A 14,426-nucleotide genomic window follows, 5' to 3' on the forward strand; every position below is an offset into this window, starting at 1 on the left:
CCCCTCTGCCCCTCCATGTGTCTCATCCCCTCTGCCCCTCCATGTGTCTCATCCCCTCTGCCCCTCCATGTGTCTCATCCCCTCTGCCCCTCCATGTGTCTCATCCCCTCTGCCCCTCCATGTGTCTCATCCCCTCTGCCCCTCCATGTGTCTCATCCCCTCTGCCCCTCCATGTGTCTCATCCCCTCTGCCCCTCCATGTGTCTCATCCCCTCTGCCCCTCCATGTGTCTCATCCCCTCTGCCCCTCCATGTGTCTCATCCCCTCTGCCCCTCCATGTGTCTCATCCCCTCTGCCCCTCCATGTGTCTCATCCCCTCTGCCCCTCCATGTGTCTCATCCCCTCTGCCCCTCCATGTGTCTCATCCCCTCTGCCCCTCCATGTGTCTCATCCCCTCTGCCCCTCCATGTGTCTCATCCCCTCTGCCCCTCCATGTGTCTCATCCCCTCTGCCCCTCCATGTGTCTCATCCCCTCTACCCCTCCATGTGTCTCACCACCTCTACCTCTATATTTACCTGCTGGTAGAATAGTACATGGGATTACTAACAAGAGGTTCTAAGCTCATGTTGGGTAGCTTAAAGTGGTCTGCTCTTTTTTTTTCTCTTTAAATATTTAGGCCTATTTTTGAACAATTTCAGGTCCATGTTCTTTTATAATTATTTGAACAAATACCCAGAGTATTTTTGCTTTCATTTACAATAACATTTATACATTAATACATGTAGCACTTACATTCTTTGATAAACAAGTAAGTGAGCGTGAGCATGACTGTATGGCCACTGTACAAGAAGTCTCCGCACAAGATGTGAGATCCTGTGATGGTAAGGCCACCGCCTGTTATTAACCTGAGTACCCTCTGTGCTTTAGCATATGAATCGCCATTTAGCTGCAACAAAAAGAAGATTACTAAACAAACTGTGAACAGAATGACATTTAAAAAAAATGGTAATACATTACATATCCATGAAAATAAGATGTGATAATGTTTACACCCACATGGATGGAATAATAATCATTCTACCAACTTGCAGCCTGGAGGCTGTGTGGCCACCACAGACCTCTTGTAACAACCTGACACTAATATTGACACTGTTCTCACCACAATAGATCATACATTGTGTTATATGAGTCCCCATGAGACACTTAACAGTAATTCAACTTTGAGAGTTGCAATCTCTGATTACTATGAAGCCTTGCTGGCTCTGGTCAGCTGGCAGTACATTTATTTCTGCCATGTAATGCACACCTATGGTTTGTAATATGGAACAGAACAGAAAATACCTAATTATTGGACTGTTGAGAATAATTAAGGACGGATGAAAAAACAGTTGTTTAAAAGGACACTTCAAGCACACTCCTGCCTCCAATCCAAATTAATATGCTGTTTTTTTGCATGCTCTAACCTTTATAGTTTTTGCACAAAAAAAAACAAAAAAACTGTTTAGCGGAATTTTGCACCATAAGCCTTAGCTACACCCCTTACACCAGAAAGCCTTAGTTATAAAAATGTGCGCACAGGTCAGCCCCAACAGCAGTGACTGAGCTGCGTTAATCCACAACCTGGCTGCAGAGAGTCAGAAAAACTACAAACAGGTAGAGCCCTATAATGGTCTGCCATAGCCTGAGAGTGCATTGTGTTAGGTGATTATCCGGTTCTTAACTTTTGCCTGTTATTGTTACTCTTGCGTACATGTGTTGTCACCAGGGCCGGCCCGTCCATTCGCCCCAGGCGGCACTTTTACAGGGGTGGCATTTTGCTGCCCCTGTACACTGTAAAGTGCCTGCTGTGGTGGCTTAGGCCACCCAGGGCCGGATTAACATAGGGGGCCCATTGATTTAACCCCTTAAGGACACATGACATATGTGACATGTCATGATTCCCTTTTATTCCAGAAGTTTGGTCCTTAAGGGGTTAAAAAAAAAAAAAATTTTTTTTTTTTAACACACTACTCTTAGGGTTGCCCCCTGGCTGGTATGTATTTGAGGCTGCCCTGTCGGTGCCGATATTGCAGTATTACCGGCAATACAAATGCCGGTATTTTTCTCAGTATAAACAGATTACTCTGCAATACTAGCACCGGCCAGTAGGGGTCACTGTGTGTGTGGAGAGAGGCAGGGATAGGAAGTTACAGCATATACCTGCATCTCTCTACTCGCTGATCTGCAGGGGAGCAGCTACACAGCACAGAGAGTCAAGACAGCAGCTCCCAGCCTGCAGAGACAGCCCACAGCTCAGGGAAGTGAAGGATGGGGGAAAGGTTGCAGGGAGACATGGGGACACTGAGACACTAGGGGACACTGAGACATGGGGACAGACACACATGGGGACACAGACACTAGGGGATTCTGGGAGACATGGGGACACAGACACTTGGGGAAACAGACACACATGGGTACACTGAGACACTTGTGGACACTAGGGACATAATGTCCACAAGTGTCTCAGTGTCCCCATGTCTCCCAGTGTTTCAGTGTCCCTCGTGTCTCAGTGTTCCCATGTCTCCCAGTGTCCCTAGTGTCTCAGTGTCCCCATGTCTCCCAGTGTCTGTGTCCCCATGTGTCTACCAGTGTCCCTAGTGTATCAGTCTCCCCATGTCTCTGTGCCCCCTAGTGACATGGGACCCAGACACTGGGATACATAGGGACATTGATACATAGTCTCAGTGTCCCCAAATGTCTGTGTCCCCTAGTGACATAGGGACACTGGGAGACATGGGGACACAGACACTAGGGAACACTTGGTGACATGGTGAAACTGCGAGACAGGGAGACACTGGGAGCAATCCATCTATTCAACAGAATCATACTGTAAGTAGTTTTTTGGTGAGTTTACAGAATTTTCTCTTATGTCACTCCTTGTGATTTACATCATGTGATGTAATGCATGCATAATTCGTTATGCAAATTAATAAGGCCTGTATTTTTTTTTTCCAAGTAAGGAGGCAACCCTAACTACTCTTCACATACTCTTGCTTAAGTATGGAAACTTAAGAGGGATATATGAAAACAAAACTTGTGTGGACGAGCGGAAATTAAATTACTTAAGGTAATGCTGACTTTGGTCTCCAACACTGTGGCATTTTCCCTTCCTTCTACACTCACTACACCCACCTCTTCTTTGTCTCAAACTGTATACCAGGAGCTTCTACCTGCTAGTAAGAAGGTAAGGAGACAAGTGGACATGTGAGTGCTAGTGGACAGTCTTTAGAAAGCATGGAGCGAGCGCATCATTAGACGCATTTATGTCAAACTCAGGTATCTGTTGGCCAGCATGCATGATTGGCAGGCAGCCTGTCATGCATTCATGCCAGGCTAGCCTTCCAATTCTTTGGGCAGACATGCCTCCGTTTTGGGCATGTTCGTCCCTTTCTGAAGTTCTGGTTACGTGCTGCGCGTCAGTGGTCCACCCTTTTACACCGCCCATTGACTTCCTGCTTCACTGGACACTGCTGTTAGGGAGTATGGATTTATTTAAAAAGTGAAAGCATGTATTAGAGAGAGATAAGCATATTTTAAGAGAATCCTATGTGTTTCCCTCCGGCAACATCTCCACCAGATACACAATGCTTGAGAGGTATGACTGTTTTAGTGTTTTTGGTCGATAAGATTCGGTACTTAGGCCCCTAATAATTGTCAGCACCAGGCCCACTGGGCTCTTAATCTGGCCCTGGGGCCACCTATGCATATGCATATATATATATATATATATATATATATATATATATATATATATATATATATATATATATATATATATATATATATATATATACACATACACATACACCGATATATATACACACACACACACACACACACAGTCTGGGCCCGCGCTACCTTATCCTGTAGACAGGGGACACAGAAGTCTGATGTTCCTCTTCTACAGCTTCATATCTGCTCCCACGCCCTGCAATTTGGCTCAGAGCGCTCTGATTGGTTGGTTTAAGCCAACCAATGAGAGTGCTCTGACAGGTAAGTCTCTACATTTACCAGTCACATCACTTTGATTGAGTGTTCCAAGTCATTTTACACAGCATGGGAATTTTTTTTTGGAATTTTGCCACGCTGTATAAAATTACTCAGCCTAGCCCCACTCGCGGAGCACGGTGGGGGTTGGGGGGACACGTCCCCTCAGCTAGTTAATAGATGCCCCAACATGGGGCTACTTGTTGGAAGGAGGGGGACGTTCTTATTTTACAACAGTGAGCAGCCACAGACATGACCCTACGCGCAGCATAGGAGTAGGGGCATTCAGGAGATTTCATTTATGCTAATATGGGGGTCAATAATCTCCCTTGTGCTAATATGGGGGTCATATTGACCCCCATAGAGTGAGGGAGGACGGGGGGGGGGGGGCTTAGGAAGTGGCAGGGAGCACTTCTCCCTGCTGCTTCTATTGTTACATTTTACAAGGAGGGTGCTGTGCACTGGTAGCTCCCTCCTTGTAATAAACTGAACGAACACCGATATTCAGTTTGTTTGTTCGTCTGAAATTTCTATTCATTAATTTGTTTTTCTGATGAATGAATGGACGAAATTCCCGTAAGGGAATGCCCAAGTGTTTAACTGGGCATCTGCGGGAATTTCACAGCGCTATCTAGTGTGGGCAAATGATGTGTCCCACAGGGACTTCATCTACCCACACAAAGATGGCGGCGCCCAGGACCTAGGAAAATAAAGATTAAAAATAGGTAATATGGTTGGCTTAGGGTTAAGGAATATTCTTAAAGACGAAGATAAATCCAAGTAAACATCAACATGCTCACAGGTACCCAAGATTCATGAATACTGAAGAATTGTTCTTCAGCAAATTACCTATTAGGAACATGCTTTGGACCACCTTTGATACTATAAGTAGACTATAAGATAAGGCTCCTGTGAGGGAGCCCTATCCTTTAGGTGTGCTGCCTTTATTTAAGTTTTTAAGCACTGATCCTTTTGTACACTTTTCACCTTTGATACTATGAATGCTTCTCACATGCAAGTCTGGTAACACATGTTTCATATAGATAGGGCCGTCTATAATATGATTAGGACCCTGGGCAATGCATTTTCTTGGGCCCCCAGGGCCCTGCCACTCCCACCTCCTCACCCCTCAATTACGCCCAACCCACAATCACACTGACAGACGTACTGGCACATACACAGACAGACGTTAAAATATTCACAGATACATACTGACACACACAGTCACTGACACACAAATATATACTGGCAGACATACTGACACACACACATACATACATACATTACACAGACGCTGACAGATACACTGACACACACAGACACTGACAGACGTACTGACACACACACACACACAGACATGCTGACACACACACACACACAGACATGCTGACACACACACACACAGACATGCTGACACACACACAGGCATACTGACATACACACTGGCATACTGAGATACACACAGACAGATGTACTGGCACATACACACAGACAGACATTAAAACATTCACAGATAAATACTGACACACAAATATATCCTGGCAGACATACTGACACACACACAGACATACATACACACATATACATACTGACACACACACAGGCCTACTGACAAACACAGACACATACACTGGCAGACATACTTACATACACACACACAGACATACTGACACACACACAGACATACTGACATACTGACATACACACACACAGACATACTGACACACACAAACTGACACACACACACACACACACAGACCTACTGACATACATTTAGCCACCCTCCTTTTCCTGGAGGGTGGTTTCCCTGGTCCAGTGGTAGGCTGAGGCAGATGGGAGTCCTCCTCTGGAACTCCCCTCCCTGCCTTTCTCCTCCCGCGCGGCTATTATCTCCGGTGGGAGGAAATAACGTCACTTCCTCCCAGCCGGCTGCCGAGCAGGAAGGGGCCCGGTCGCGCTGTTTAAGTGCATGAGCCACCTGGGGAGCCTCCTCAGTGTGCGGGCCGGTGCGGCTCTGTGCAGCCGCACCGCCCGGTCCATAGGGGCTGCGGAAATCGCGGGGCCCACGGAGCAGGTGCTCTGGGCCCCCCAGGAGCAACTGGGCCCGGGGCAGCTGCCCAGTTTGCCCCGCGTTAAAGACGGCCCTGCATATAGAACAGAGTAATTTCAGGATAAGGACACTTACCTTTGGTGCACATTCGAAATGCAGTCCAGGCACGGGTAAAGTTGTGACATACATTGTAATACATCTGTACAAATACAAAGTTCCAACAATAAAAAAAAATCTGCGACCCACTATTGACCTGAAAAAGAAGAGAGAAGTAGAACATATAAGGATAAATTGACATTTATGACTCATTCCTATGTCCATCTGCTATAATACAAATATATATATATATATATATATATATAACAAACGCATTGAGACGTTTGCGGTGTAAAAATAAAATAAAAACAAAGAAAGGGAATGATACAAAGAGCCTTCTTATAGTCATACATTAACAAATCATATGGAAGCAGGATTAGTTTAGACACAGAAATGTCTAGAGAATAAGTTTTTCTTTCTTGAACTTTTTGTATAGGAGCACTGCATACAAAGCTGTATTTCTAAGACTAAAGTGTCCCTCTGGCTTCCCCACACTTTCCTATGGGGATTTTGAAGACATTACATCCTCGTGAAAAGTGTGAGAGGTGGTTTTACAGAGTTATACTAGGGTCCCTTAATATATGTAGTATTATCTATTGGTTTTAGATCTGGCATATATATGCACACTCACAAACATGGGTGATTTGGGTAAACACGTATTATTATTATTATTATTATTAACACTTATAAAGTGCTGCGGAATAAGTTGTCGTTATACAAATGCCAATAAATAATAAATGCGTGCTTGTCCAAACCACCACTGTTTGTAAGTGTGGCTGTGTTTGCTACATGCACAGACTTCACAAAATCTTCACTATATTGTAATTTTGTCTATTTTAGTTTGTTTATTAAGCACAGCAAAAGAGTACAAAGAGGAAGCTGCTGTTTAGAGCATTTTTATAGTGTTGGACTACCTATTTAGGTCCCTGGCCACCCTCAGAATGGAGCAAAAAACAATTTTACCTACCTCTTCTCCATCACTATGTTGGTATTGCTGGGGCTGGTCCCGCCTCCATGGCTGAGATCATCAATCTTGACAATCTCAAACAACTCAATGCTTTTCCACATGAAAGCATTATTGGCAAAACTCCAATCAGCATCTCCACATAGAGATGCACTGAGTAATTACATCTGTATGGGAGCATTATTGGCAAAACTCCAATCAGCATCTCTACATAGAGTAATTACATCTGTATGGTTCAGGCATGGATGCGCTGAACGTTGGTGATGCACACAATGCAGCACTGACCCAAGAAACACCTCTAGTGGTTGTAAACAATGTAAACACAGCCTTTTTTTCTGAAAAGACAGGGTTTACTATGCTAAGACTGCAGGGACATGCCACAGACACCAAATTCATTACTGTAGTGGTTCTGGTGACTATAGTGTCCCTTTAACATTAAAATATTAAAATATCTTATGCTGAACCACCAAAATCTTTTTATTTTCATTTACCCCATTTATGGATATCATGATATCACTGAAATTATTATGGAAATCAGTAAAATCAGAGAAACAAGCAATTTTGGGACCCTGTAAATGAATGCATTAGAATGTGTTGGCTTGGATACACTCTGAGCCACTGGCATACATATAGGGGTCGCAGCTGCGACCAGGCCTGTCACTCCAGGGGGCCCATCCCACCCTGCAGACCCCTGCGACCGGGTACCAGCCGCCATGTTTTCCGGGGCCGCCGTTCAAGGGGTCCATCGGTGGCCCATGCTGTTAGGGCCACACGATGGAGATGGATTTTCAGGGGGCCCAGTCAGCGCTGGGCACTTTAACAGCGCGACCGGGCCCCCTGTGATGACATCACTGCTGGGAGGAAATGACTGCCCGTCACTCCTCCCAGCAATCACAAAGAGCCCGCACGGGAGGAAGGAGAGGGAGTCAGAGTGGGAACTCTGACTCCAACCAGCCTGAGCCACTACTGGACCACAGGGAATGTCACCCTCCTGCACCTAAAAGGTAGGAAACAGGAGGGTGACTTAAATATTGTGTATATTTGTGTGTTTGTTTGTTTGTATGTATGTGTGTATCTGTATGTATGTGTCTGTGTGTATGTGTCTGTCTTTTTTTATGTATGTATCTTTGTATGTATGTGTGTCTGTCTGTCTGTGTCTGTATGTGTGTATGTGTCTGTGTGTTTATATGTATGTGTGCGTATGTGTGTCTATGTGTATATCTGTCTGCGTGTGTGTATGTCTGTATGCCTGTCTTTGTGTGTGTGTCTTTGTATGTATGTGTGTGTGTCTAGTGTGTGTGTCTGTCTGTCTGTGTGTATGTATGTGTCTGTATATATCTGTCTGTCTGTGTCTATGTGTGTGTGTCTATGTATGTCTGTGCGTGTGTGTCTGTCGGGAGGGAAGGGGGAAGCAAAGGGGGACGGGAAGGAGGAAGGGGGCCCATGGATCAGTTTCGCAGCTGGGCCCCATGGATTGTGTGTACGCCACTGCTCAGAGCTGGGGAGATCTCACATACAGTTTGCACATGCCATAGAAATATATTTACATTCAAAGGAAGACATATGGATTTGTAAAGATTGCGTCAGATTTAAAGAACGGTGTGCAGTGAAACACAGATAGGGGACCTATCAGCTTGCGGGACCCTATTTAACCCCTTAAGGACACATGACATGTGTGACATGTCATGATTCCATTTTATTCCAGAAGTTTGGTCCTTAAGGGGTTAAATAAGGCATAAATTGTTTTACAGAAGTAGCTGGAACTGGAGCAACTGAACTTATTACTGGCATTTATAAAGCTTCAACATATTACATTATGTAAGTTCAGTTGCTCTAGTTCCCACTGTCTCTGTATTATTTGCCTCATTTAACTTGGGGATTTATCCATTATCTGTCCCTATACATTATTTCCTTTGGGAGGGGTGCCCTCCCCAGTTCCTATGCTGATGGAATTATGTATACACTATAATGTGTGCAATGAACATAGGAAAGTAAGATGCCAGGGAAATAGACATAAGCCTGTCAATTACAGCACATATATGTAATTTGTAAACTTTAAAACGTAAAAAAAAAGAAAAAACTCCACAAAAACTACTTAGAGAAAGATAAGGCCACTGTAGTTGTAATGGGGCCATGTGTGTCCTGGCTCCCTCCTAGAGTAAGCAGTCAAAAAGTTTAAGAATAGTATGTCAACTTACCATGATCCCGCTGGGTGTCCACTGCTACCTCCTTCTGTTTCTGGAAAGTCATGCGACTGAGCTAAGCCTAGCTGTTAAGAACCTCATTCACTGGCTAAGAGTACTCAACTAATGCTCTTAGTCAATGAGACGGACTCGTGTGGCAGGGTTTCGCTCAGTGGCGTTAATAAAAGGTTCTTGCAGGTGTTTCCTGCACCATATCAGGCTGCAACAAGAGCCAGGTGGGATAAGTTGTTCTTAAACAGTTTGCCTATTTACTCTTGGAGGGCACCAATGCACTCCTTGCATGTATGTGTGTCTGTCTGTCTGTATGTGTGTATGTGTCTGTGTATGTATGTGTGTGTATATGTGTGTCTATGTGTATGTCTGTCTGCGTGTGTGTCTGTCTGTATGCCTGTCTTTGTGTGTGTGTGTGTGTGTGTGTGTCTGTATGTATGTGTCTTTGTATGTAGGCTGTGGTGGTTATGGTGCTTGTAGTATTTATTTAAAGGTCAACATCAGTCAAGAGATTGTGTTAATATTCTAAGTATAAGTTTATCAAACACACTTTGGTCTTTGTGCAAATTACGATGCTGCTAATCGCTCTATCAGTGGGAAATATGGTGTTCCTGACCATGTTCACCTCTAATACGATACTTTAGATGAAGGTTCCTATTCTGGTAGGGCTTTAATGAGAGAACATAAAGTTTTTATATCAAATGAACTTGGATGATACCATATTTGTGGTAACTGTGTTCCCTTGTCATAAGCTCAGAAATGGATCCTCATTACAGTGTGCTCCTTCTGTTCTCCTTAGGAGATGGAGTATATGGCAAATGTACAGCTTACCGAGCACGTTCCGAATTTCATGGACTGTCCAAGTGGGATTCCTTGACTTTGTGAAGCTAAGGTGATAATCACAAAAGTTGCCATGGCTCATGGTTGATAAGGAATTTCTTCCTGAAATTAGGCACTACCTCTAGGCCAAGCTAAATACATTGAGTTCATATTTCTGAGGCATAAATTTACTCTAATATCAACAGTGCAAGATAAAACACAATAAGGCTGGCACGCTAATCTGAATCCATTGTGCACTATGGATGTTCTATGGATGATACAGGCATGTTCATAAGTGGATGGTTCTTTAATTTGATACTAATATTTGACACAAATGTATTAAGCAATAGGAAAGTGAATGACCTGTACTCCAAAACAAAACTACAGCATTCACACTTGTATATTCTTAACGCTCAATATGAAATCATACCAGTCAAACAAATGCCCTTTACAGACATCAAGCACACTTGAAAAAAAAAAAGACCACTGAAATCACCCAGACCACTTTATCTCAATGAAGTGGTCTGGGTGCAGTGGTCTTGTAAAACATTTTATTATTCTTTATTTATGGTATATCTTCATAATTTAAATGTCATTGTTGCAGAAGTATACATTCAGAAACAATAACAAATACAAAACAATAAAGTAAGAAGACATGAAGACATTATTGGTGATGTTTACAAAGCATTTTGGAAGAGTAGTCAGGTAAAAGGGAGTACATAGCCGATGTCATCTGGTAGTTTGTAGAAATCATGACTTATGGTTAAACAGAAAACAAGATAACAAAAATAGGGTGATGTTTGTCAAAGATGTTGATTCTGAGCTCATTAGCCAATGCTTGAGATTTAACCAGAGTATTCCCATAAGGAGAAACGGCAGAAATGAAGGTGAAGATTAATGAGTATGGAAATGCAGTTTATGACCGTGCTCATATACTTGAGCAGACTGGGACCAAGCACCGCTGAGGAAGAAGGGTCATAATGCATAGTCTAAGGTGCATGGCTGCCAATTCCAAAAGGGGAACCGGATACTGGCATAATAGAGGTAATTTAGCGAGTGGTGTGTATTTGCATGTATGGGAGGGAAGGAGGGAAGGAAGGAGGGAAGGAGAGAAGAAAGGAGGGAAGGAAGGAAGGAGGAAAGGAAGGAAGGAAGGAGGGAAGGAGGGAAGGAAGGAAGGGAAGGAAGGGAAGGAAGGAAGGAAGGAAGGAAGGAAGGGAAGGAAGGAAGGAAGGGAAGGAAGGAAGGAAGGGAAGGAAGGAAGGAAGGGAGGGAGGGAAGGAAGCCTAGATATAACTTGTGACAGGGGCACTGGTGTCTTAGCAATACAGGTTTGTATTTCCCCCAGTATAATGTTCCTTTAAGTCAAATTCTATATCTCCACTGGTAGGTGCGTATGTAACAATTTTTCATCTGACACGCTCAAAGTGTCCATAGAAGTAAAATCGATAACTGTGTATTTTGCACAGCTGCAGAAAACCCAGGTAGTTTTAATTTATTTTCTTCCTCTTGATCAATGCTTTTTTTTGGTCATATCTACAGTTTGTTAAAGCTTCATTTCATCTGCTTACGGGCAGAGAGACACAGGGGCAAACACAATATAATAAACACATTGCAAGGCACTTACTTGTATCGGAGGAAGAGCCACTGGGTAAACCAAATTCCAACCAGAATCATTCCATTTATTTCTGATACAGAAAATGCCCACGTCACTCTATCAATATAGTCAAAAAACTTGTCTGGAAGGGGAGGGTTCACCTCCTTTGAAGGTACTCGCTCATGTACCACTGTGATCATGACAGTGGTAAGGACCAGGTTAAAGAGTGCATAAACAAAGGCAATCCCGGTTTTCCACCATTCCAAGGGATATTTGTTTTTTGTGTCAGCTGGCATAGAAATCTGAATATAGTCCGGATATTTCTTTGTGCCTTTCCGTAAGCCATTGGCCATACTTTTGGACTTGCTTTTAACGTTTTTGTCATCTTCACTATTGGATGAGACTGACCTTGGGAAACCATTTGGTGTTTGGTTTTCCTGAGATACTGTATGTTCTTCAATATTTGTGGTCTCAATAACATCCATTTGTGCCTCAGTCCTGGCTATAATTTGATCAAAATATAAAAGTAAGTATGTTTATGTAGACAATTATCTGTACAAAAGAATAATTGTTTCAAGCCAATAGTCCAAGGTCAGAAGCTAGCCACAGCGTAGCACAGGGTCACTTTTTCTTTGCTTGTTGCATTACCATCTGTAATAAAAATAAATCAAAATATGTTAAAGTATTATTAGCACAATTGTCACACACATATATATTTACAACACAAATGTACATATCTCACTCACTGATTCAAGAGATCATTGATTAAGTGTATATTAGCCACTCAATAAATCAATTAATAATAGAGAATACTAATGACTATTGAATTGCAGGCCTGGTTGGATAGCCCTGCTTTACAACTTACAACTGTGGTAAATATTAGCTCACACCAGGGAGACCCCTGTATCAGTGAATACCTGGGGTTCCCCTTTGCCAGCTGCTGCCATATTTAGTGGTCCCAAACTGACAGATAACCTGTATCCAGCATTTAAAGTGAACGCTGCAAACTGCACTCTAAATTAATTTAAAGTCACCATGGCTAAATGAACTAGTTATGTAGTGATTATCAATATTCCCTCAAACACAGAGGGAGACTCCCCAGGGTCTCTGCATGCCCCATGCTGCCAGTGATCAGCGTTAATGCTGTGCCTGTTTCCCAGAATTAATAACATAGTGATTGGCAAAGCCAGCAAGCAGAAGCTGCAGCATGAGAAGCTGCAGCATGTGCTCACATGCTGCAATCAAACATGTGAGATGTGAAATCCTTCTACTGATCTTGGTACTGACATCAGCAGAGGGCATCCCTCTGAGTCATGATTAGCGTAACATTTAATATAGTATAAGGTTTAAAGCTGGGTTAGGAGTAGCGTATGGTTAAAGGGTTGCTCCAACCACGAAGACCACTTCTGTTTTGGTGGTCACTGTGGTAGGAGTCTATACATGCAGTGTTTCTGCTTGAAATGCTGCACATCCAGAGGTATTTGCACTTTGGTGCTGGGGACTAGTCGTACCCCAGACACACGTGGCTTAGGTAGCCTGGACCTCTGAAATTCTGTACAAATATTACATTTGTCATGAGCGCATTGGCAACAGACATAATGGGCTTATAATGTATCTCCCTCCCTATTTTCATGCAAAACCATCTCTGCCTTCCTATATGCTTAATATTTTATTATATTATTAAATATTTGTTGTTTTTCTCAAATTTTACCTCACTTCTTGGATCCACCCCCTTACCGGCTCAAAGAGTACATGAACTCTGAGCCAGTGAAATGGTCCAATCAAATGCTTTTCCATGAGTTTACGGAGGTTAAACTTCTTGCTGCTGCATGTGTAACTTCACCTATTGCAATTGCAGCATCATTGAGGTGTCATCAGCCAATCCAGAACTGGAGTTTCACAAATTTCATTGCACAGAGTGTCAGTCATTGGCTGAGAGCAGTCAGCTGGCACTCTCAGCCAATGAATGGAGATGGTCGCAGCTGCCACAACTCCGCAGAAGCTGGATAAAAGTCTGGCAGGGGATAAGAGAAACTGTTTATCAGTGGTTTACCCCATTAACGGGGCTTGGGTTCTTATAACCACTACAGAGGTCACTACATGGATTAACCCTTTAATTTTCTGCTGCGGTTTTTCTTATACTAAGCTGGCAATGAACAAGACTTCTATACCAACTACTCTGCTATAATCATAGGCCTGCTGAAAAGATGTTTAATTCTTGTCCTTAAAATCACTGGTGTTGACATATACATTATTACTATTAGCACACAAGGTATCTGTGTATGCTCTGCACAGACAATGCTTTGTTGTGTTCATTGCTAATCTTACAGGTGCAGGCCCAGTGCTAACAGAAAAGAACATTACTCAACAAGCTCTGCAATCCCTATGCAGGTGTACAATTAACTATATATATCTTCATCTTTATTCAGTTATATATCTTCATATTATTCTTCCTGCATGCTATTTAATCATGAACCCTTCTACCAATACCAGAGGGCTAGATAGTACAGTATGATAGTTTACTTGAGGTTGAGCCAAGCAACGGTATGACTAAGTTTGCATTGCGATGTGAACTCTTAGCAGTAAAAGTTTAGCTATGAAGCCACAAACATTCAGCACACACCTTTTTACTTTTCTGCATACATGCCAGACCTACCCTTACTAACGTCTGGAATTGGGTATTTCAGGCACGCCCAAGGTGGGTAAAAATTAATATCTGTAGAAAGCATTGTATGGCAA

General features: G+C 43.0%; 1 protein-coding gene across 2 annotated transcripts in view; it reads right to left on the reverse strand.

Annotated features, from left to right (window-relative positions):
* Positions 1 to 14,426, reverse strand: part of SGMS2 (sphingomyelin synthase 2) — a 66,493-nt gene that overhangs the window by 15,684 nt on the left and 36,383 nt on the right. For both annotated transcript variants that reach the window (XM_063460061.1, XM_063460062.1), the window contains exons 2-4: positions 11,718 to 12,338; positions 6,152 to 6,269; positions 733 to 886 (exon numbers count right to left, since the gene is read on the reverse strand). In XM_063460061.1, coding sequence (XP_063316131.1) covers positions 733 to 886; positions 6,152 to 6,269; positions 11,718 to 12,172 — 727 coding nt within the window. In that variant the 5' untranslated portion in view covers positions 12,173 to 12,338. The remainder of the gene's footprint in view (positions 1 to 732; positions 887 to 6,151; positions 6,270 to 11,717; positions 12,339 to 14,426) is intronic.

Source organism: Pelobates fuscus, chromosome 6 (genome assembly GCF_036172605.1).
Source record: "Pelobates fuscus isolate aPelFus1 chromosome 6, aPelFus1.pri, whole genome shotgun sequence".
NCBI classification, from domain to species: domain Eukaryota; kingdom Metazoa; phylum Chordata; class Amphibia; order Anura; family Pelobatidae; genus Pelobates; species Pelobates fuscus.